We start from the raw sequence: 25,813 nt of genomic DNA, 5'->3' as shown, positions 1-25,813 counted from the left end.
TGCACAATGCAAATTTTTTAGCTATGGACAAGTAAGGATTCTCCTGTGTTCATAGTAAATCCTCTCCATGTTTATTTCATTTTCCTAAATACTATTCTATTTTTAGTTTTGGTGATTTAGTGGTGCTATCGGGCTTTCATGCTATTCGTAGATGTTTTGGATAGCCAAAAGAAGAAACAAAAGATGAGAAGGAATGTTGGGGTTTTGGTGTGTTAACCCTCATTTCTTCTTTCTTAACCAACCTTCTCCCCTTCATGGTTGGGGACAGGGGCACTTCAGGAAATAGTACTGCTTATTGAGTATAATAAACAACAATTAACTGGAGGATGTGACAGAAGCGGAATAAGTTGGTTGAAGTATGCCATGTGATATAATTTCATGTATCCTTTAGATTTTTTATTTTCTTGCATTGCTTGTGCAGCATTGTAAGTTGAATGTTTCTGCGAGCTAGCTAATATGAGAAAGGGAAATTAGGGGAGAGAATTGAAGGTGCAGAGCTTGAATAATTGAAACGGTTGCTTGTTAAACGTTTAGTACTTAGCTGCAACACGATTAACATTTTGCTCTAATGGGTCGGTGTTTATACATGTGGAACAATAAGACTTTGATCAATTATGAATTCTGATGTTAGCTTAGTTTATTGGTACTTTATTTCTCTTATACGCAAAATTCTGCATTGGTTCTTCTTTATGTTGTATACAGATTTTTCTTTTCTTCTAGTATAATTACGGCTCTTAAGAATGAAAGAGAAGTTATAAATAGTGCCTTCAACAGTTTCTGTTCATATGATTTGATGTTAAGTATGATCTGTGTGCAGCGGCTGGCCATAATTGTTATATTTCAGCACTTTTTGCCATCTTCTTTTTTTTTACACTTTTCTTTGCTGCAGTTGATACTACTATTTAAAGATAATTTGTTGCTTGAAAATTACGTTTTATGAAATTCTTCCAAGTTAGCTGATCAAAAGTTGATGGATAAAGTGGCGTTCCATTCTCTAGAACATGGAATGAAAAATATGGCTGTGACTTATGATGCGAACTTTCATGTGATCATTTGCAAGGCTGCTAAGAAAGAAACATGGTCCTTTTGATGTGCCAATATACGCGGATCATATTCGATATGTGCCAAAGCATGTGTGCTGGGTTAAAAGCTTGAATATGAAGTCTTTAGAGCACGGCCTCCTCTTTGGTAAATTACTTTGCTGGATAAACTATGTATTCATTATCACAAATATAAAGAGCTATTATTTGAAGTTGAAGTTGAAACTCGATTATCATGTAGGAATGTGGTGCTTCAAAATGAGGCTGCTAATGCTGATGAAGATCTTGAGCATTTTGAAGATTGTGAGTTTATTCCAACTACATATAGCGGGATTTTGAGAAGCATGGGTGCTTGAGTTTTACATTTAAAATCCAAAAAAAGTCATTGCAAAATTTGATCATTACTTTGCATGAACACTATATAAGAATTATATTGAGATAAGCAACTGATACCTTTATGCAGATATGTTCTTAGTTTTATTTTAGTGTCACAGGTTAGTCATTGTTTCATATGTATACTTACTACTATACTTCCTCAATTTCATGAGCAATGCAATGCAGATAAGGTAGGCTGGTGGAGCTCATGGCACTTGCCTCACATGTCCACCCCTTGATAGTTGCAGCCATATGGAAATAATTTTCATGATTATTGTTTGTGAGGTGCATAAAGTTTGCTGCATTTTTTATCTTTGGTTTGCGATTAATAGGTATGTTTCGCAATTCTTACATGTAAATAAGATTTTCTATGCTCGAATTTATCTTTTCTTTAGTTTCTTTAGCTCATTGTTTCTCATTAATACATTTTGACATTTGAATTAGATCATAAAGAGGCACAATCTCTGTAGACCGTAGTTATGAAAGAGTTGTTTCAGAAAATAAAGGAAGATTTGACTAGGAACTTCCAAAACTTTGATTTATTGTTGCTGCTTGTGCTCTCTTTGTATCATGACATATTACTCGTATTGGATTAGAGTGACTTGACAAACAATCTTTCTTTTAATAAAGTAAAAGAGATTGGAGCCCAATGTTCATTGTGACAATTGAATTAGATTAATCGGGGAATTAATGTGTTGGAATGTGTGATGTGTGGGATCTAAAAAAATTTATTTGGGGGGTTGACAATTTTTATTGAACACTGAAACTTGTGAAGGATGTTAGTGTCTTGAGAAAAATATGCGAATTATCCTATAGTAGCACTTGAATTTTTGATTGTTGTCTTGTGATTTCCCTTATATTAATAAGAATTTCTGGTATAAGTCGAGTAAGTAGGAGAAACTAGCACTGGTGGCATGTAAAAAAAAAAGTTGTGTGAAGTGTGTTCCATTGATCGCATCAAATGAACAATGTTCAAGAATCAACACAAAAGCCTTTATGTGAGCTTTCGGACTAAAGCACTTTCATTTAAATAGTGCTCCTATATTTCTTTTGATTGAGGGCATCAAACTTAGTGTGTCCATTCTAGAACTTGCTTGTGTAATACATTTTGAGTTCACATTCTTGTAAGATTGGTGCATGAAAGTGATAAGGGCACTTAGGAATACCCCATTACCTCAAAACAGCCTACCTTGAATTCACCCATAGAAAAACTCATTTGAACCTTGGCTTTTCTTTTGCTGGTTAAACCATGTTATAAGCTGATTCACCCCTTTCTTGATTATCTCCTGAAATAATTTTTGAACCCAGTCAAGGGAATGGTGCTGGCTTGGTTGCTTGTAAATCGACTTGAAAATGAGTGAATGAAATGAAGTTGCATACGAGGGATGCACTCCTAGCCCCAAGGAAAAAAAAAATGGAACAAGGAAATGTAGAAACAAATGATGAAACAGAAAGAATAAAGAGAAGAAGAAAAAAAGAAAAAGAAGAAGAAAAGAAACGAAAGAAGAAAAGATTGAGAAAAAAAAAAGAGAAACAGAAACAGAAAATGAAAAAATTCGAGGTGTTTGATTGTTCAAGTCTCTTGAATCGAGTTGAAGGGCAATGAGGTTGGAAGGATAAGCAACTAGGTCGGCATCACTCCTTTGAATTGATAAGCCACAATTCAGCCTATCTTTTGCCATACCTTGTCCTAAACCCCATTACAACCCATGGAAAGACCCTTTGATTCATGTATTAATTTTCATTTCATTGGTGGAGGAGATTTGATTCACAAGCAAGCCTATGGTAATGGCATTCTATGTATTGATCTGAGTGGAACCCAAGTTCCTAAACACTTTATGAGTGGAGTGATACAGTGATATCCTTGTGAGAGTGTTGAGACTTGTTTCATTTTATTTTGATAAAATCAATGGGATACTTGTGTGTTGAATGTTGTATGTGGGTTGCAAGTGCTTGTCTCAATACTATTGGCTCTTCTTATACTATTAAGTCTTATTAGTATAGGGGTTATACTTGAGTGACATGAAAGGAAATTTGAGAATTGCTACTTGGATAATTCGTGTATTTGGATTGAGACATGCTTGGGGTCAGTCATAGTTTTGATCTGGGGGAATCTGATAAGATATATTTTAAAGCTCCTGTGCGTTCTTATTTCAAGTGATTGGAAAAGATTTTATTGCATACTGTAGTGATGTTAAGTTACCCCAATTTTCTTGAGGGTGGGAGTGGTAGTGTAAGATAGGTAATAGTTTTTTACAAATCACAGTTGGAAGTTATAGAAATGAGAATTAACTCGTGTTATTGTGGTGAATGAATTTTTGTGTGAAGTTCAGAGCTAGCATGTCTTGTAATTAATGTTGTGATAGCTCCTTTATGCATTTTGTTATAAGGTTCAGAATGTATTTCTTCTCTCTACACAAATATCTTGTTTGTAGTTTTTAATTTGTTATGTTGCTTTCCGAGTGTTAATTGGAATGACATTTGAAAAAAGTGACTTGCCTTGTTTCTCATAACTGGAATGAGGAAAAGAAAAAACTGCCTTGCCTTCTATAACTCATTCTGATAGATACCTTATTAATTAAAATTAATGTAAACTAACAATTAATCATTTCTTGTGCTATACACTATGCTCTTACGGCGACAGCCTTGTGGCCACGTAATAAGATTTGACAGGGAATGAAAACAACTATTGATCTAGCGCCACATAAATTCACTTTACACGGTGAGAACATTCTACTATAGCTGGCTGTGGCCACGTAATAAGATTTGACAGGGAATGAAAACAACTATTGATCTAGCGCCACATAAATTCACTTTACACGGTGAGAACATTCTACTATAGCTCTTTCTCATTTGTACTCCAACCTTAAAAAGAAGCAGGATTAATAAACAAAGTGAGTTTCATTGTTTGTATTCTTTTCGAACCATTCATTTCGTTTTGCTTACAACCTATTGAAAAGAAGCCAACGAAGTTCAATCCATTGGTTTCTTGTTTTAAATTTATGAGATGCTCTTCTGATTAATAATCTTTTACTGATGGTTCTTTAATATGTTTTGTAATTTGTTGAAGGTATAGCTTTAATATTTTACCCATTTGTGGTTCATGCACAACTTTATAGTCAAAACAACATCATGGAATTGGTAAGGACTGTCTTCCACCACTTAAATCAAAAATATTTCTGAGCATTGTTTCCGTACAATTTATCTTGGAAAATGCTTCTCATAGCTACATTAGCAAATCATTATCTAATTTTTAATGTATCAAATAGCTCTTCTCTTCTTTGCGCAGAAATCTGATTGATTGTTGTGGATGAATTGGCAAGGACTGCCTTTGATGGGTTTGTAGATTTAATTATACATCATTGCATTTCCTTTGTTGCTATTCTTTTTTTTTATTATTATTTATGAATAGTTTGAAATTATTAGTAAATTTTTTTAAAAAAAAATATAAATTAAGCAAACCCTTATTATCAAAATATTTATATTTTGTACAAATAGGATTAACCTGTCTTTTTGTCTTTTTTTTTTAGGTGATTTAGACCAGAATAGGTATTCATATATAAGAGTATCTCTGGTTTTGGGTATTGCAGTAAGACATACATATTTTTTTGTTACCTTTCATAATTTAAGGGGTAAATATCATCATAGACATATTTCAGGATGAGGCATAAAATTATTTAATTATCTTACAAAAACATTTAAGTTTTATATGCATATTATTCTCAATTACTTGTTGTTTATTAAGTTTGAGGAGATTAGACTAGCCATTTTTAGTTAAAATTTATAAGTTAACCAGATATAACTTATCATAACTATATTTATTTTAAAGATTCTATTCTCTATTGCAATTAATGAAAATTCATTAGAAAAATATCAGTTTTGATTTCTCTTTCATTTAATTAAATAAAACTGTTTATCTATATTATTAAAATTAAAATTTATACACTTAGTTAGATAACAAGTCTTTTAATTTATTCCTTTTTAATAGTTCAATGTAGTCAAGGGAACGTGATCATATAGAGGTTTTTCAATGCCTCATTATCTTTCATGCATGCTCTTCTCTGTTAGTATTATTTATCAAGGCTAAACCCGTTCTAGTTATCATGATATTCAAATGCATTTAAGTTTTGCACAAGATAATTATTTTTGGTTAATTTTATGTTCATAAACTTTTATTTTTTGATAAATTTGGATATTTTACTAATAGAATTTTTTGTTACATACGAATAAGTTGTTGCAAAAGGTAACTCATATTCTTGTTTTGATTAATGGTCATTTCTGCTTAATTTATTTACTATCCCTATTTATATTATAGGTATTAATCTTAATTATTAGGTGGTTAGTTATTAATTAGTTTTATTTAATAATGATTATCCATATAACCTACAAATTATTAAGATCATTGATATTTCTTTTTATATTTATCATTCAATCGAATTCATCATTTTTTATATTATAAAATATCAAAGATTGAAAAGTATAACATTTACATAATTTTTTGTTTATACTTTTTTGAAATTTTTTAAAATATTACACCGAATATAAATATAACATAATTAATTTATAGTTTGAGTAATTATATGGCATATTTTAATTATATTTATATGTATTTTCAACATAAATAATTTACTTTGTGATATGAATGAAAAGTAGAGGGGATAAAGGGAGATGGGATAGTATTTATTGTACTATTTTAATTTAAATGGAGCGTGGATATTATATTCTCTATTAATTATTTTTTACATTTGCACGGTAATATATTTACTAATTAGAAAAGGATTCATCAATTTTATTATATGCTTTTTCTATGCCTCTAAGCTATGACGAAATAATGAGCTTAATATTTTTTGAATTTATGGTCCCAGCAATTATAATATTCAAGATGGTATTTGCGCAAGTTTATTAATGTTCTAATCTTATTGGGAATTCATAGGTTATTAATATTCTTTATTAAAATAATTAATATGTTGTGTGCGTCGACAAAAATGAAGTTATGGGATTAATTTTGCATTTTGTTTTGTATGAAAAAAATTATAAATGGGTTCAATGAAGAACAAAACCCGTCCTTGTGGGAACAAAAAAGCAATAAATTTTAGGATTAATTATATTTAACAAAATGTGAAATTATTCTTTGAAATTTTTAATATATTACACCGAATAAACATATAGCATAATTAATTTATAGTATTTTATATTTTTTGAGTAACTATATGGCATAATTAAATATAATGTATTTTTAACATAAATAATTTACTTTGTGAAATGAATGAAAAATAGAGGGGATAAAGGGAGATGGGATTTTTGATTGTATTTATTGTACTATTTTAAATGTTTTCTAATTTTTATTAATATTTTTGCACGGTAATATATTTACTAATTAGAAAAGGATTCACCAATTCTATATTTACTTTCCTCTGTCTCTATGCTATGACGAAATCATGAACATAATATTTTTTGAATTAATGGTTCCAGCAATGCTACTATTCTAGATGGTTTTTTGTTCAAATATTGTGCAGAAAGAAGCAAATTGAATTGGATTCATAGTTGAAGAAAAGCAGAGCATGGTGTTGTCTGTCTATTTTGTTATTGATGAATGATGAGAGCCTGTTGATATAAATACAACTGAAAGGGAAAATATTTCTAACTACCCAAATAACCAACTAACAGAAAGGAAAAACGTAATGCAAAGGAAATAAAATTGCTATACAAAGAGCACGACTTCAAGACCCATTTCAGCACTAAGTGATTGCGGGTGAAAACAGAGCAATGGCTGTCGTAGTAGAAGCAGCAGTAGCCTCTTCTTCTCCATGAATTCCTTCAGCCCCCCACAAGTTGGACTTGGGGTGAAGTCAACCAAGCTCAACTTGGAGAGGAAAAGAAAAAAGGAAGGCGCAGGTAAGGACTTGGTGAAAAAATCGGCAAGTTGAGCTTTACCGGGCACATGCATGGGGTTAATTAGCCCGAACTTAAACTTGTCGCGAACGATATGGCAGTCGATGTCCAAATGCTTCGTGCGTTCATAGAAAACAGGGTCATTAACAATGTGGAGCGTAGCTTGGTTATCACAGAAAAATGGAATGGGAGTAGGCGCAGAAATGCTGAAATCCATCAACAGATAAACCACCTAAGTTAGTTCACAGACAGTAGAGCCCATACTACGATATTCCGCCTCTGCCGTCGAACGAGAAACAGTATTCTATTTCTTGGTTTTCCAAGAAACCAAGGCATCACCAAGAAAGATACAATACCCGGTCAAGGAATGCCTAGTATCAATGCAACTAGCCCAATCGGCATCAGAATAAGCGCGCAACTCCAGGGAATTTTGAGAAGGAAAGAACAACCCCTTGTGAAGGGTCCCTTTGAGGTATCGAACAAGATGCAAAGCAACATCAAGATGCTGTTGACAGGGACGCTGCAAGAACTGGCTAAGTTGTTGGCAAGCGTGGGAAGTGTCTGGTCTTGTGAAATTGAGATAGAGAAACCTATCAACAAGACGACGGTAAAGTTCAGGATGAGGAAGCTGAGCGCCTGCATCCTCTGTAAATTTAATACCGGGAGGCAAAGGTGTGGTCGCAGCACGAGCATGAAGCAGACTAGTGTCTATCATGATATCCTTGATATATTTAGTTTGAGTGACAATGATACCTTGAGAAGAGCGAGCTACTTCCAACCCCAAGAAGTACTTGGCGACGCCCAAATCCTTGATGGTGAATAAGCGATCAAGGTAATCCTTGACTGCAGCTATGTGCTCATTAGACGTACTTGCAACAAGGATATCATCGACATAAAGCATTAACACCAAAAAACCATCAGTGGAGGTCTTTGTAAAAAGATAGTAATCATGCTTCGACTGAACGAAACCAAAGGCAACAATCTGTGTAGTGAACTCATGGTTCCACTGTCATGACGCCTGCTTCAGCCCGTAAAGCAAACGCTTGAGGCGGCATACATGGCCTTGAGGCACAGAATAACCCTCTGGAGGGGACATATAAATTTCTTCTTCCAAATATCCGTGTAGAAAGGCGTTATTAATATCCAATTGATGGATATGCCAACGAAGAGCTGCTGCAACAACAAAAAACAATCGCACTGTGACTGATTTTGCAATCGGGGAAAAACATTCATTATAGTCGATGCCCTCGATTTGGTTATACCCCTTCACAACTAAACGAGCTTTGTATCGCTCAATAGAACTATTCGTGTTAAACTTCAATTTAAAAATCCAGCGGCATCCAATGGGAGTATGGTTGGGGGGTAGAGGTGTGACCTCCCACGTTTTATTTGTTTCCAAGGCAGTCAATTCAGCCTGCATGGCTGATCGCTACTCTGGTGATGCATTAGCCTCTAGGTACGTTGTAGGTTCCCGTAGAGATGTGATAGCTTGCATTACTGCATGGTGTGAGGGTGTTATAAAGGTTACTGTAGGTGGAGTAGTAGAAGTATCAGAAACGTTGCAGACAAAATCATTAAGCCAAGATGGCTTGGTCGCTTGCCTCAAAGATCTTCGCAAAACGGGTACAGAGGATGTACCTTCATGTTGCTGCGTTGAAATATGTGGAATGGTGTAATGAGAATCAAGCACAGGTTCAACTGGTGTTGAACTATGCTCTGCTATAGGCAAACTCTGGCCCGAAGAAGCACCATCATCCCATACAGAGATAGGTAGAGGAATGGCATGTTCAGATTCTGAAATGTCTTTGTAAGGGAAACAATTCTCATGAAATATGACGTCTCTGGAAATCAACATCACTTTATCATCCAAATCATATAGTTTATACCCTTTTTGGCCAAAGGCATAACCCACAAACACACACATCTAAATGCCCTCTTGGTGAATTTAGATTTATGAGGTAGAACGTTAGTGGCAAATGCAAGACATCCAAAGGTCCGAACAATCGAATAATCTACTGATTTGTTATACAAAACCTCATAAGGCGATTTCCAGTGCAAAACTGAAGTTGGAAGCCTGTTAATGATGTATGTAGCAGTGAGAATCGCATCTGTCCAAAAACGTAAGGGAAGGCATGACTGAAACATCAGGGCCCTTGCCACTTGCAATAGATGTTTGTTTTTCCTCTTAACCACTCCGTTTTGTTGAGGGGAATACAAACATGTCCGCTGAGGAATAATTCCATGGTTACGAATAAACGATTGACATTTATCACCCACAAACTCCGAACCATTATCAATGCGAATGATCTTAATTTTCTTGTTAAACTGAGTTAATACCATTTGATAGAACCCTTCAATAAAACTCATGGTTTGCGACTTGTGTTTCATAAGAAAAACCCACGTAGCCCTGCTACGATCATCAACCAGTGTTAGCACATATGTGCAACTTGAAATCGAAAACTGAGAATAAGGACCCCAAATATCCGCGTGTATCAAATCAAACGTATTTTCAGAACGTGATTCACTTGAAAGAAACGGAAGTCTTTGTTGTTTGGCTAACGGGCAGACATTACAAATACCCAACTCACAACTGCTACCACTAATAACATTCGTATGCCTTGATACAAGTAGAGGAGTATGTCCAAGTCGTCGGTGCCATAGCACAGCATCATTGCTATGAGCATTAAGGCAAATCTCTGTTTTGCTTTTCATGGAGAACTTCTTTATTTCATCTGTATCAAATGAGTGACTATCAAGCAAATATAAGCTTCCAACCAATCTTCCCACAGCCAAGGTTCGTCTAGTCCTCTGGTCCTGCACCATGTAATTATCACGTGAAAATATGAAGGCAATGTTAGACGAAGAAACCAGTTTGCTCATTGAGAGCAAGTTGTGTTTGAAGCTCGGCACGTGGAGGATTGCATTCAGAGAAAGGTCGTGTGAAAGAGCAACAGATCCACAGTGTGTAACATTGTGCTTTGTTCCATCAGGTAGAATTACCGATGAATCAGCTATATAAGGTTTAAGATTACTCATAAGCTGCATATTCGCGCACATACGAGCCGTAGCCCCACTGTCAATAATCCACAAGTTCGGACCCAAGGTATTGGACAAAAAATTGAAAGAGGTACCTGCTGTAAATTCGCCCAACCTGGCGAAGTGTACTTGAGTTGGATATGATTGTGTCTTTCCCTTCATCACTTGCAGCATAAGTTCTGTGTTAATACCTCTAGTTGCGAACCTGCAGCAGTCTCAAAAGTGACTGCATTCAAGGCTCGAGTGTCTATGCCATATCTCTTCTTCTTCTCAGCTAGCTCCTTAAACCATTCAGGATATCCATGTAGTTTGAAGCATGTTTCCTTAGCATGTCCTGCTTTTGCATAGTGCGTACAATACTGGCTCCTTTTATCCATGTGTTGTTTTCTCTGCTGAAAGTTCTTACCTCCTGTTTCTCTTCTGTATTCAGCACCACGTATCATCATCGCCGCATTATTGTTAAGTTCTTCAATATTGATACTGCTTTGTCGCTGGCTTTCAACTCTCAGAACTAGGGAGTACGCCCTATCCACTGAAGGAAGTGGATCCATAACAAGAATTTGATTGCGTATTGCGCTAAAGGAATCGTTTAATCCCATTAGGAATTGCATTAACTGAGTAGAAGCGATCTTATTGCTCACAGTCCATTGCGAAGCACATGTACATTCCGGCGTAGGATCGACACACTCAAGTTCATCCCACAACATTGTGATTTTTGTAAAATACGAAACTACATCCATATTTTCTTGAGAAATCGAAGCAATTTCGTGTTGTAAGTTATAGATCATAGGGCCATTTGTCTGCCCAAACCGCGCCTCAAGTTGCAACCATAAACTTCTAGCAGACTTAGCATATGAGAAAGCCTTTGCGATGTGTTTAGATATCGAATTCATAATCCATGAAAATACCATACTGTCTGTTCTAATCCAATGTTTGCATTTTTCAGTGTTTTCAGTAGGTTTTGGATACGATCCATCGATAAAGGACAGTTTCATTTTCGCTGTGAGTGCAACTTTAACAGATCTACTCCACAGCAGGTAATTATTTCGCGTCAATGGTGTTGAAATATTCGTACCAAAACCATATCCAGCTGTTGCTTCATTCATCTTTGTTGTTCGTCAATTGGTTTCAGAGATATATTTTCAGTATTCAGAGACCATCATATGATGGCTCTGATACCATGTTCAAATATTGTGCAGAAAGAAGCAAATTGAATTGGATTCATAGTTGAAGAAAAGCAGAGCATGTTGTTGTGTGTCTATTTTGTTATTGATGAATGATGAGAGCCTGTTTATATAAATACAATTGAAAGGGAAAATATCTCTAACCCAAATAACCAACTAACAGAAAGGAAAAACGTAATGCAAAGGAAATAAAATTGCTATACAAAGAGCACGACTTCAAGACCCATTTCAACACTAAGTGATTGCGGGTGAAAACAGAGCAGTGGTTGCCGTAGTAGAAGCAGCAGTAGCCTCTTCTTCTCCATGAATTCCTTCAGTTTTTACGCAAGTTTATTTTAATTTTTAAATTTATTATTTTCATTTATCATTTACGCAAGTTAATTAAAATGAAAAACAACATGAAGAGCTCAGAGCTCAATTACAATAAATTTAATAATAAAATCCTCTTAATTTGTATTTAAATTGATATATAATAATTTATTTATACTATGCCTATTTATATTACATATGTTAATTGATTTTGTTAATTCATGATTATTAGATGATTAGTTACTAATAAATTTTATTTAATAATAATTATCGCAACTTATATAATCCTACAAATTACAGAATTATCGTATGAAATATTTTTACATTAAAAAATAATCATTTATATAACTGTTAAAAATCTACATAATTTCTGTTAACATAATTTTTTGTTTATGCTTTTATACTATATTTATAGTTATTTTTTAACATAAATAATTTACTTTGTTGAATGAATGAAAAGTAGAGGGGGATGATAAAGGGAGATGGGATTTTTGTTGCCTTACATATTTTAGGAATTGCATTTATTGTACTATTTTAATTTAAATGGAGAATCATGGATATTATTTTCTCTATTTTTTATTAATATTTTTTCTATTAATTATATCTTACATTTTTTTTCTATTAATTATATGGCATAATTCTATATTTATTTTCTCTCTGTCTCTAAACTATGACGAAATCATGATATAATATTTTTTGAATTTATGGCCCCAGCAATGATAATATTATAGATGATATTTACACAAGTTTAATTTAAATTTTAATTTTTAATTTTGGTCTAAGTTTATTAAAATATTTTCAAACTAAATTATAAAACAACGTGAAGAGCTAGCTCAGCTACAATAATTTAATTTAATAATAAAATCCTCTAAATTTGTATTTACATCGATTTATAATAATTTGCGGTAAAAAATTATTAATAATTTAATTTTAAAAATAATTTATATTTAACATAAATAATTATATTAAATAATTTAAAATATTACCATTTATGTCTTTTTCTCAATTTTTTTATTAGGATTAACAATTGTAATTATTAAATTATGGGCCAAAAAATGTTCCAACCATTGGGAATTCATAGGTTATTAAATTAATATATTGTGTGCATTGATTATCGAAAACAGTCGACGAAAATGAAGTTATGAATTTCGCATTTTGTTTGTATGAAAAAAATATAAATAAAATTACATAATTTATAATTTTTTAATTTAATTTTATAAGTTATTTTTTATTAATATTTTGCTCTAATTAATTTTTCATTCGCACGGTAATATATTTACTAATTAGAAGAAATTGAAAGAACTTACCAATTTTATATTTTTTCTGTTATAATAAAATTATGAACATAATATCTTTGAATTTTGTGGTATTTATGTAAGTTATTATTATTTTAAATTTTAATTTTTATTAAATATATTATTATTATTGAATATATAATTTAGAGACTTGGGCTCTTTTGGTTTCGACCGCACAGAATTATTATTATTAACTGCAAAAATTTCGACCGCACAGACTTAAAGCTTCTGAATTGAGCCGCAACATTTCACTGGGCTGCTCCAGCAGCTTGGGCCGCACCTACTCCTCTGTTGGGCCATTCATCCACACAATTCCTGATAACGGGATCCCGACAATTTCTCTATTTTAAAAAAATAAAATAATGTAATCCCAAATTTAAAAATTGTTGTTATGTTATTAACTTTTTTTTCTATACAATTTGAAAATTATTGTTTTATCAATGATTTATGCAAATACAAAATAATTAATTTGATTAGATTATTGAATTGATCCACATTTTGAATTAAGATGAATTTATTCCGTGTTATAATGGACTAAAATAGGCTTATTAAAAATCTACTAATAAGAAAATAATTTATATACTCATCACAATAATATAAAAATATGATTTAATAAATTATAAACACAAATGTAATACGATTAAGCTTCTATCATTTAATTTAATCATCAAAATTAAAATTCAATTTTATAAATTTATTCTATAGCATAAACACTCAGCAAAATAATATAAAAATATAATTTATAACATAAAATCATAAATAGAATTTCCTTTTCTTCTTTCAATGTAAATAATAAATTTTTTTTGGAAAACATACAGTTATCACAGATCATTAGAGATTTATTATTAAACTAGGCAGTTGAGTCCTTCGCATTATATTTTTAACCTCGACACATTTAAATTAAAATAGCACTAAATCCCATCTCATTTATTTTTCTAACCTTTCATAAATTATATTAATTACTTATATGAAAATATATGTTACAAAGTAAATTACTTATATTACCAAATATTTTACATAAAGAATAAATTTAATTTTAGATAATACTTAAACTAAGTTGTTGAGCTCTTCACATAATATTTTTAAATTTGACTTATTATTTGATTTGAAAATATTTTAACAAATTTGGCAGAATATAACTAGTAAGGAAATAGATTTAGAATTCAATCTACGCATCAACATAATTAATTAATAAATTAACTTTACTTTTTTGGACCCCAATTTGCAAAGTTAATCCAAAGCTATTTGCCTTTAGGTGCCTGATTGGAGGGAAAGTGGAGTGGTGGGAAATAGTCACTTTTGAAATAAATAATAAATTTTATTTGTGTTTTATAAATTCTAACCTGTTTACTATTTTCTTAATTTAAATAAAATCCGACAACAAATTATAATAAATAAAATTTATTTTTCAAAACCCAAATTTAGTGAAATTTTATTATTTTATAAATAATAAATTAAGTTTTAAATTAAAATGAATTGTATTACAGAGAAATTATTAGAAAAATATTTATCACAAATTATTAGAAATTTATTTACAAAAATAATAAATTAATTTTAAATTATACTTAAAATAAGTAGCTTAGCTCTTTTTATTCGGGGAATAAAAATATGTCAAGTTGAAATTATTTATTTGTGAAAATATAATTACAGATAATATCAATTACAAATAAAATTAAAAGATGACACCTAATATATAAATATATCCATAATAATAAATGCATATTTTAATAAATCCATGACCAAAGCAGATAATATAATAAATTATTATGGTTGGTCTTAAATATGGATTAATTCAATAACTAAAATTTTCATTTCTTATCCACTACTTGATAAAGTTTTGCAACTAAATTTAGTAAATTATTGTTTTATTAATAATTTATGCCAATACAAAATAATTAATTTGATTAAATACTTTATTTTTACTTATGCTAATCAGATGTTTTCTAAAAATCTATTAATAACATAAATACTCATCACAATAATATAAAAATATGATTTAATAAATTATAAACATAAATACAAATGTAATACGATTCACATCGAGTTTACAAATAATTTAATATGATGTCGTTTTTGTTAAAATAATCAAAATTAATTCTCTCCGTCTGATCTATTGAAAAGCCAGCAAATTTTCAAACCCAAACATAAGAATTGAAACTATTCTTATAAATAACTATTAAAAAGTAATAAATTAAAGCCCTAATTCGCTTATTCATTTGTCAAGAAAAAATATAAAAATAGTATAATTATATTTTAAATAAAGCCACCAAAAGTTTACCCGCCTTCTTAAGAGAAGATAATAGTAGAAAAATAAATTTACTTACGAATAATAATTAAAATATTAAATTATTTTATTAATATTAATAAAAATTAGTTGCTTTGTTAATTTAAATTATTTGTGCAAATTATTCTAAATTTTTTAAAATTAAAAGATTAATGTTTTGTTTTTTTAATATTTATACTAATTTTTGGGCCCAATTCCAGCAACTTGGGCCGCCTCATCCACAGAATTGGACCATTTTGGAGTTGAAACTTAACTTTTCTCTGGTCCGCCAAGATTTTTTGGGCCCAAACAATAATAACAGTTTTAAGCTGCAAATATTATGTACATTCATGACAATTCCCCTATTTTAAATTTTTTTCTGTATGATGGATGAAAATTATTGCTTTATTAATAGATTACGCAAATACAAAATAATTAATTTTATATTTTCTTAAAAAATACAGAATACATAGTACATAATATTTTTTTTTAAAAAATAATCAAAACTCTCTCTTTCACTGCAGCAAATTTTCTATTTCCAACTATTCAAAACCAAAATTGATAAGGTCCAAACGTAAGAACGAAAGAACCAAATTGAAACTATACCAATTACCAATAAGATGAATAATAACACCAACAAATCAATATCTTATTTTAATAAATCAATATCATTAACTAAATATATATTAGATCTGCTAAATAATTTACAAGTGTTAGGTTCCAAAATTTATTCTATAATTTATAAACATTTCTTCTTTCAACATAAGTATATTCGAGAGAAACTTTAAGGAATAAATTATTTTCCGAGAATATTTTAATAAACATTTATCACAGATTATTAAAAATTTATTTTACATAAGTAATAAATTAATTTTAAACTTAAATTGAGGCCTTCGCATTATATTTTTAGACTTGACACTTTTAAATTAAAGTAGCACTAAATCCCATCTCACTTATTTTTCTAACCTTTCATAACTTACAAAGTAAATTACATAAAGAATAAATTTAAGTTTTGATCATACTTAAACTATAAATATATCCATAATATTAAATGCATATTTTAATTATTGAATTAATCCATAAACGAGATGACAAAGCAGATAATATAATAAATTATGGTTTGTCTTAAATATGGATTAATTCAATAACTAAAATTTGCATCTCCACTAATTAAATAAAGTTTTGCAATTAAATTTCATTCTACTATAGTAAATTATTGTTTTATTAATAATTTATGCCAATACAAAATAATTAATTTGATTAAATAATTTATTTTTACTTATGCTAATCAGATGTTTTCTATGTCTTATAAAATAAACTTATAAAAATCTACTAAATAATTTAAGAACCAAATTTACTCTATAACATGAATACTCATCACAATAATATAAAATTATAAACACAAATACAAATATAATACGATTCACCTTCGATCACTTAATTTATAACATCGAGTTTACAAATAATTTAGTACATTGCTTTTCATTAAAATTAAAATTCAATTTTCAACTTTTATTTTTAATTAATGGTAACTAGCGTAAATTATTCTTGTATTCGAGAGAAAAATGATAAAGCATTAAAAAACCATCATATGATAATGTCCCCTTGGTACACTCAACTATTAAAAAGTAATAAATTAAAGCCTTAAATCGCTTACTCATTTGTCAAGAAAAAATGCAAAAAGATATAATTATATTTTAAATAAAGCCACCAAAAGTTTACCGCCTTCGTAAAAAATAAAATTATCTATTTTAATAAATTAATTTTAAATTACAAATATAGTATTTGTATTTAATAAATTTATAACTATTTATTATTTTCTGAATTTAAATAATAATTTAGTATATTAATAAACTTCAACCATATATCATAATAAATCAAATTTATTTTACAAAAATTTGAAAAAATTACATTAAGAATTTAGCTTCATTTTAAAATATAAAATATTATTTATTATATGCACATAAAAATGATGCGTCAATCAATAAATAAACTTTGACAACAAATTATAATAATAAATAAACTTTATTTTTTAAATAGTGAAATTTAAATAATAAAATTAAAAATTTTAAATTATAATGAATTTTAATAAACAAATTACTAGAAATTTGTTTTTAGACTTATTATTGATTGGAAAATATTTTAATAGATTTCACAAAATAGAGAGAACACATTTATCCATCTCCTGGTCTATTAATCAAATAAATTATACAATTTTCACCTATATTAATAATTAATAAATAACAGTTAAGTAAAAAAATATAACAGAGTATGAGGAAAACAAATATAAATATAAATAATTAATAAATAACAGCAAGTCCTTCCAATATAAAGAGAAATTTATTAACAAAATTGAGAAAACTATTATCTTTATTTCTGTTTAAAATTAACAATAAATTTATTTAAAATATACTAATAAACATTTACCACATATTTTACACTTACATTTGATTTCTTCGTAGCAATATAAGATGGTGAATCCTTTCAAATATTTTTTTGCAAATTAAAAAATAATAATAAAATAAAAAAACTTTTATCCTTAAAATTAACCACATAATGATTATAAATTAACAATGCCTTAGTAAATAAAATAGGGATAACGAAGCCACATTCACAGACCTAAGAAGGAGCTCATGGAAATACCAAATTGAGCAGAACACAATAACAAGTAGTACACTATAGAGTTACTGGACCCAATTTGCTACCACAACTCTATCTTACATAAATAATAAATTAATTTTAAATTAGTTAAGCTCTCCTCACATTTGGTTTACAGTGAATGAAAAAATATAAGTATGAGATTCCCCTCCACTTTTCTTGCACCCTAAAGTTTGTTTTATTAAATAAAATTTCTACAAGGTCGATATTTTACAAAATATATGTAAATACTTGACGAAAATTATACCGTGTGAATGCAACAATAAAACAATATGTAAATTATCCATTTCATGATCTCCATAATAGGTAAAGAATTAGAGTGTCCTTTCAATCTACGATATTGTAATATGTAAAAAATAATTACTAGTTAATAATAAAATAAAATTGAAATAAGTATTTTTCAAATCAAGAAGTTTCTAGAAAACACTTTATTAGATTATTAGATATTTATTTACACAAATAATAAACTATTAGTTGAGCACTTCACATTATATTTTTAAATTTCCTTGTGCAATTTACAAGCTGAAAATATATTTTATAAAATAAATTATTTATGTCACAAAATATATCGATACCCCAATAAATTAATTATATTATAAATTTGTTTATTCTATAATAAATTGTATTCATGATTTATTTTTAAAAAAGGTATAAATAATAAGGGATAATTATTATTAAATAAATTTAACTAGTCACTAACCACACAATAATTATGAATAAACAGAATAAATTAATACCTAATAATGCATTGAAAAACCTTCATTTGATCACATCCCTGAACTATCCCAAAACACCAGTAGAAAACAAAAATCAGTTACTCATTTGTCAAGAAAAAATATAAGTAAAATGTAATACATTTTAAGTAAAGCCAACAAAAATTTTACCTACTTCCCCAAGAGAAAATGATACCATGAATATGTAAATATATTTTAACTAAAGCCACTAAAAACATTTACTGACCTTACCAAGATAAAATGATCGCTGAACTTGTGTCCGGTGCTTTTGGAAAATTGCATGTCCACCAACAGAAGATGTACTCCCAATCAAATACAAGTTTGCAACAATTAGTCATACAACAAAGTAAACAAAAGAACCTCTATCGAGGATAGTTTCCCAAATAGATTTAGAGCATTAACATTCAATATCCCCTCTTTCTACAGCTACCGTTATTTTTTTTCTTCAAAACTTTACAAGATGAAACCCACAAACAAAAAAGTTATAACTCTACCAACAATATCAGAACAAGGACAAAGATACTTAACATTCTACCTATTTCATTACATTATGTCTTTAAACTTAACCTTCACCTTTAAGAAAGAAATTTAAAACTACTGATAAAGTTGGCAAGTACGTTTAGTTTTTTAATAGGGTATATAATAATCAGAAGCATACATTTGAGTGAAGAATCACAACCATAGTACCACCATTCACAACAAGCAAATGAGGTATGATAAACAACTAACAATCATCCGAAGAACTCTCCGAATTTAGGTCACAATAACTTGACAAAAAGGATTCACTGGCAGAGTAGAAGCTAAAAAACTTCCGACAACCATTTTAGACTATATTTGTAAACTAAGTTCCACGTTTTCACTCATATATGCAAATAAAAAGAAACTGTAGTTAACAATTAGTAAACAACAAAATTGACCTAAATCACTTATTCATTTGTCAAGAAAAAATGAAAGGAAAATGTATTATATTTTAAGTAAAGCCACCAAAAGTTTACCCAACTTTGCAAGAGAAAATGATTGTAGGAAAATATAATATATTTTAAGTAAAGCGACCTAAAAGCTAAGATTTCCAACAGACATTGTATACCATATCTCTAAACTAATTCCAGTTTTTCACTCATATATGCAATAAGGAACTAGAGTTACCATTTGTATCAAATTATCCATATGTAACAAAAAGAATCTATAACTAAAATACCCAAATTTATCAAAATGTATTCACAGAGCATGAATAAAAGTTTATTAATACAGAGAATTAACTTGTGCAAAATTTAGTTACATTTTAGGATATATTAATGGATGAATATCATGATAACCAGACGGACGAGATACAAGAGAGAAAGAGCATGCATGGAAGTGTTATCTTCAAGCATATTATATGATCACATCCCATTGAATACACAAAACTATTAAAAAAGTAATAGATTAAAACGAATTACTAGAATTATTGGCGAAATGCTTTCCCCACTAAACACTACAGTAGAGTTACTCGTTTGTCTGGAAGGAAAATGTAATATATTTTAAGTAAAGCCATAAAAAATTTACCAACCTTCCAAAAATAAAATGATAACATGAAAATGCAATATATTTTAAGTAAAGCCACAAAATGATCGAAGAACTTACTGCTTTTGAACAATTCGCAGAACTTAGTGCTTTTGAACAAATCGCAGAACTTACTGCTTTTGGACAAAGATTGCGAGTCCATCGAATGAAGAGTTACTCCCACTTAAATATGATAAATTAAAAATAGACAGATCATACATACAACAAAATACAAGAGAAAGAACCTCTATTGATTCCTTGCAGCACCACAAATAGATTTAGAGCAATAAGATTCAATATCTCCTCTTTCTATAAGTTATTTCTCTTCATCAATAGCTTTTACGTGATGGAACCTTGAAACTAAAAAGTTGCAATATTCACATATGTTAACTCAGAGAACTCTACCTGCAATAAGTGGGAAATATGAGATGTGAGTAGCAGGATCGATGCATCAGGTTTAACACGTAATCTACGTCAATTTTTACTTAAGCTAGAGGAGCACAATTACATTAATTTGTTATCTAAGTAACACTGAAAATGCATTCCCTCATCCTCTTTCTCCTGCCCAATTTTTTGGGAACCAAAAGAGCCTTAATGGATCCCCTATTCCTTTGTCATTCGACATCAAAAGATAATAATAGACAGAATTCAGAATGTAACAACTAGAAACAAGAGCACAAAAACAATCATTTTTAAGGAAAATCGGAAAACAGAGATAAGAGGAACATTCTAGTTAATTCACATATTTATACACCATATGTCTGAAAAGTGGTGTTAAAATAGCATTCATGGTAATTAAATGAATGAGAATAATGGATCAATCTACATTAATTCGCACATTAATTCTTCTCTTGCTATTTTAGAAGAATCAAGTAGATTAAATAATGTGTGAGATACCTTTCAGAAATCATCTAATTTACAAGCTCAATATATGAAAATATATTTTACGAAGTAAATTACTTACATTACCAAATACTTTGCATAAATAATAAATTTAATTTAGATCATACTTAAACTAAGTTGTTGAGCTCCTCACATAAAATTTGACTTATTATTTTATTTGAAAATATTTTAATAAATTTGGCATGTTATAAATAGTAAGGAAATAGATATAAAATTCATTCTACGATATGCTTTCTTTTTATCTTTTGTACAACATCCATTTTATCTTGTCGACTCAGGATTTGACCCACAAAATCTATTGTACTGGCTTTGTCTTCACATGCCTAAGGAATCATCAATACAACAATTTAAATAGGATTATAAAATAAATAATGCACCAATTTACATTAATTCATATATTTCAGTATGGTGGGTGATAAGATGGCATCAAGCCTTATCAATGAAAATTCTCTCTTGGATAGCATTGAAAGAAACTTGTCACAGGCATGTCAAACGAATACTAAGAATCAAAAAATATTTTAAAATATCCTAACTGCCATAAACATGTCACCCACTCACATATTTCAGTATGGTCACTGAAAAGATGGCAACAATGTTTTCATGATGTACCCAATCTGCTAGATGGAGAGCACATATTCTCATGACTTTCATATACTATAAAATCCTTAGCAAACAGAATTTCCTGAAATACTGGCACAAGCCTCTTTAAATTTATATAATTTCGACGTGTGATAAAGTAAATAATAATGCTTCTACACCAGGCGTTACAAAAATCGAAATTCTAGGAAGCAATAGATATCTATGGCGAACTAAAGAAAAATAAGCCAATTGTTATGTTCCATTTTGGCCTAAATGGCCTACTATACTCAATTCCAGGTGTATGTGCTCAATTGCAAGACTGTTATTATATGACCGGTTTCCATAAACAAGTGTTCGTGGTCTTCCAACCACACAAGCAGAGAAAGTGATTCCATTTTTATTTGAAAAGCTAGTTTGATTCAAGCATTATGAGTTACTACGAGTAACTTTGTGGACGTGATAGACGACTACCAACAACTACGCAAGCCACTTTCTAGATTATTGATGGAAACTACATGCTATAACCAAAATAAAATTAACCAAATAACCATCTTAGTTAAACAGCAAACCACAAACCAAGTACCTTTGCATGCAGCAACAGCGTAGGTTGTGTCTTCATCTTACAAGCAGCAAAAATTGTTTTCCAAGCACTCCATTGTCTCTGTATCCAGAACAACAACTCCAGTTAGCGAGTGGATATTGCTTTTTTCTTTTTCTTATCTCTTGTAGATATTGCATTTTTTTCTTTTTTTCTTCTTTTTTTTTTTTGTATATATAGCTTTCTTGTGTTTGTTTTTCTTTCTTTAATTTTTGCGGATATTCCTTTTTTTCTTTGTTTCTTCTGCTCGTCTCCAAATGCATCTTGAGAAATCTGTTGAAAAAATACCAGAGAAGTAGAGAGGTCAGTGTAAGATAACCTATCACTTATAAAAAATCGTTGCTGCAGCAAAAGTCCTAAGCTACAAAAGCGAAAAAATAACTTAGGCGCCTTGAAGGCGGTGAGTGGATTCCAAAGGAAGAAGAAAGAAAGAAACACAACTAAAGAAAGATCATACCTCCAATTGATCCCAATTCGACCACTTTTCTGTCAATTTCACCTACAATGGCTTTTAGAGTATATTTCCCCATTTCCCACTACTGCATCTCCTTATATTTTTTCATCTCAGCACCTTCGGCTTTTGAAGCAGCTGTAAGCAGCTTCTCTTGCTATTTTAGAAGAATCAAGTAGATTAAATAATGTGTCAAATAAATAAAAAACATGCAAGCACATCCACATATAAACATATTCATATGCAGTTTTTGAGGAATGACTTACTTCTTTCAGTTGTTTCTTTTCCTCCATTAGACGAAGTATCTCCTCCTTTGATATTCTCTTTGGTTTCATTGTTTCATATGCCTACTTTTTCTCTTTTGTATAGCATCCATCTTTCTCTTGTCGACTCACTATTTAACCCACAGAATCCATTGTACAGGCTTTGTCTTCACATGCCTAAGGAATCATCAATTCAGCAATTTAAATAGGATTATAAAATAAACAATGAATCAATTTACATTAATTCACATATTTTAGTATGGTAGGTGATAAGATGCCATCAAGCCCTATCAATGAAAATTCTCTCTTGTATAGCTCTAAAAGAAACGTGTCACAGGATGTCAAACGAATACAAAAGGATCCAAAAATATCCTAGCTGCCATCATTATGTCACCACCACTCACATATTTCAGTATGGTCACTAAAAAGATGGCAGCAATGTTTTCGTGACGTTGCCAATCTCCTAGAAGGGAAGCTTCTCGGGCAAGCTCCAAAACAAAATACAACTACGAGGTAATAAATTCTCTCAATTATTGGAATAATGAGCATACGGAGAACACATATTCTCATAACTTTCATATACTATAAAATACTTATCAAACAGAATTTCGAGAAATACTAGCACGAGACTCTTTAGATTTATATAATTTCCACATGCGATAGAGTAAATAATAATGCTTCTACACCAGGTACAGAAACTGGAAGCCTAGGAAGCAATACATATCTGTGAAAAATAAGTCGAGCTTTTCAATTCCATTTTGGCCTAAATGGCCTACTATACGCAATTCCAGCTGTAATGTGCTCAATTGCAATGCTGTTATTACAAGACTAGTTTCCATGAACAAGTGTTCGAGGTGTTCCAACCGCACAAACACAGAAAGTGATTCTATTTTGGCTTGAAAAGCTAATTTGTTCAAGCATTATGAGTTACTATGAGTAACTTTGTGGAGGTGATAAACGACTGCCAACAACTATGCAAGCCACTTCCAATATTATTAATGGAAACTACTTGTTATAACCAAAATAAATTAACTAAGAGCCATCTCACTTAAACAGCAAACTACAAACCATTTACCTTGCATGCAGTAGCGGTTGTGTCTTCATCTTGCGAGCACCAAAAATTGTCTTCCAAGCACTCAATTGTATGTGCACCAAGAGCAACAACTCCAAGTTGGCGACTGGAAGTTGCTTTTTTTTCTTTTTCTTTTCTCTTCGAAAATTGCTTTTTTATTTGTTTCTTTTGCTTCTTTTTTTTTTTTTGAATATATTGCTTTTTTTCTGTTTCTTTTCTTTTTTTTTTGCGGATATTCCCTTTTTTTTTTCTGTTTCTTTTTCTTCTTCTTTCATTTCTGTATATTGCTTTTTTCTGTTTCTTTTTTTTTTCGTGGATATTCTTTTTTTCTCCGTTTCTTTTTTCTTCTTTTGTCCACATTGTTTTTCCTCATTTGCTTCCTAGTTCTCTTGTGCTTGTCCCCAAGGCATCTTCAGAAATCTGTTGAAAAAGTATGAGAAAAGTAGAGAGGTCAGTGTAAGACAACCTATCACTTATAAAAAATCGATGCTGTTGCAGAAATTGTATGGAGCAAACGAAACAGACAAACTGCAGCGTTTCACTTGATTCTGCTGCACATTTTTTGTGCACTAATTCTGTAGGATGAATTTCAGCAGCAACAGAAATCAATTATGCAGAATAATCCATTTAAACATATTGAAGTCTACAATTCATTTACGCAAAAAAGTTGGAAATATGGAATGTGAATTGCACAATCGATGCATGAGGTTCAACACGTAACCTACGTTAATTCCTACTTAAGCTAGAGCTGCACAATTACATTAATTTGTTATCTAATCCTACTGACTTACGTATTTCCTTGGAAACAGAACTAATTTCAAGTAACACTGAAAATGCACTCCCACATCCTCTTTCTCCTGCCCAATTTTACGGGAACCAAAAGAGCCTTAAATGAGTTCTTCCCCTTTATCCTTTGTCATTCGAATCAAAAGATAATTGTAGACACAACTAGGATTCAGAATGTAAAAACTAGAAAAAAGAGCCAAAAAACTATTATTTTTAAGAGAAATCGGAAAATTGAGGTAAGAGGAACAAATCTAGTTAATTCACATATTTATACACCATATGTGTGCAAAGTGGTATTAAAATAGCATTCATCGTAATTGAATGAATGAGAACATAGAAAATCTTCATAAAAATGTTCACCAATAGGGGAAGATCAATTACCACATAAGTTTCTTTAGGAACTACCGTAGTCCATACAATAGTTCTTTCCATGGGGTTTGACGTTGTGCAATATGTAACCCCTTTTTCTGCAAACCTTGTGACCAAATGTCCTAAGCTAAGAAAGCGAAAAAATAGCTTAGGCGCCTTGAAGGCGGTGAGTGGATTCCAAAGGAAGAAGAAAGAAAGAAACACAAATAACGAAACATCCTACCTCCAATTGATCCCAATTCAACCACTTTTTGGTCAATTTCACCTACAATGGATTTTAGAGTATATTTCGCCATTTCCCACTTCTGCATCTCCGTCTTATATTTTTTCATCTCAGCACCTTCGGCTTTTGAAGCAGCTGTAAACAGCTTCTCTTGCTACTTTAGAAGAATAAAGTAGATAAAATAATGTGTTAGATAAATGAAAAACATGCAAGCACATCCACATATAAACATATTCATAGG

General features: G+C 30.5%; 2 protein-coding genes and 2 long non-coding RNA genes across 6 annotated transcripts; 1 reads left to right on the top strand and 3 right to left on the bottom strand.

The window, feature by feature from the left end:
* The first annotated feature begins 5 nt into the window (after positions 1–5).
* LOC110011438 lies at positions 6–3,939 on the top strand. The gene is made up of 3 exons (XR_002286453.1): positions 6–31; positions 1,061–1,188; positions 1,282–3,939. It is a non-coding gene; the product is annotated as an uncharacterized LOC110011438 (long non-coding RNA).
* A 6,565-nt stretch (positions 3,940–10,504) lies between these two features.
* On the bottom strand, positions 10,505–11,449 carry LOC105179988. The gene has a single exon (XM_011103650.1). It carries the CDS (start codon positions 11,447–11,449, stop codon positions 10,505–10,507), a length of 945 nt encoding a protein of 314 aa, XP_011101952.1.
* Positions 11,450–18,744: 7,295 nt separating this feature from the next.
* On the bottom strand, positions 18,745–24,393 carry LOC105179985. 2 transcript variants are annotated; one of them, XR_002286452.1, is made up of 5 exons: positions 24,198–24,393; positions 23,126–23,299; positions 22,866–23,016; positions 22,394–22,681; positions 18,745–20,733 (listed from the first exon to the last, which is right to left on the bottom strand). It is a non-coding gene; the product is annotated as an uncharacterized LOC105179985 (long non-coding RNA). The 2 variants fall into 2 exon arrangements; XR_849439.2 differs by lacking the exon at positions 18,745–20,733 and having other exon boundaries at positions 22,049–22,681.
* An 86-nt stretch (positions 24,394–24,479) lies between these two features.
* On the bottom strand, positions 24,480–25,756 carry LOC105179984 (crossover junction endonuclease EME1B-like). 2 transcript variants are annotated; one of them, XR_849438.2, is made up of 3 exons: positions 25,573–25,748; positions 25,362–25,476; positions 24,480–24,614 (listed from the first exon to the last, which is right to left on the bottom strand). XR_849438.2 is itself a non-coding variant. In XM_011103644.2 (3 exons), exons 1-3 carry the CDS (start codon positions 25,679–25,681, stop codon positions 24,564–24,566), a joined length of 270 nt encoding a protein of 89 aa, XP_011101946.1. In that variant the 5' UTR covers positions 25,682–25,756; the 3' UTR covers positions 24,480–24,563. The 2 variants fall into 2 exon arrangements, 1 of the variants encoding a protein (XP_011101946.1); XM_011103644.2 differs by having other exon boundaries at positions 25,362–25,471; positions 25,573–25,756.
* Positions 25,757–25,813: the final 57 nt, after the last annotated feature.

The sequence above is a fragment of the Sesamum indicum genome, unplaced genomic scaffold, assembly GCF_000512975.1.
Source record: "Sesamum indicum cultivar Zhongzhi No. 13 unplaced genomic scaffold, S_indicum_v1.0 scaffold00263, whole genome shotgun sequence".
NCBI lineage: Eukaryota > Viridiplantae > Streptophyta > Magnoliopsida > Lamiales > Pedaliaceae > Sesamum > Sesamum indicum.
This window is presented reverse-complemented; position numbering and strand designations above follow the sequence as displayed.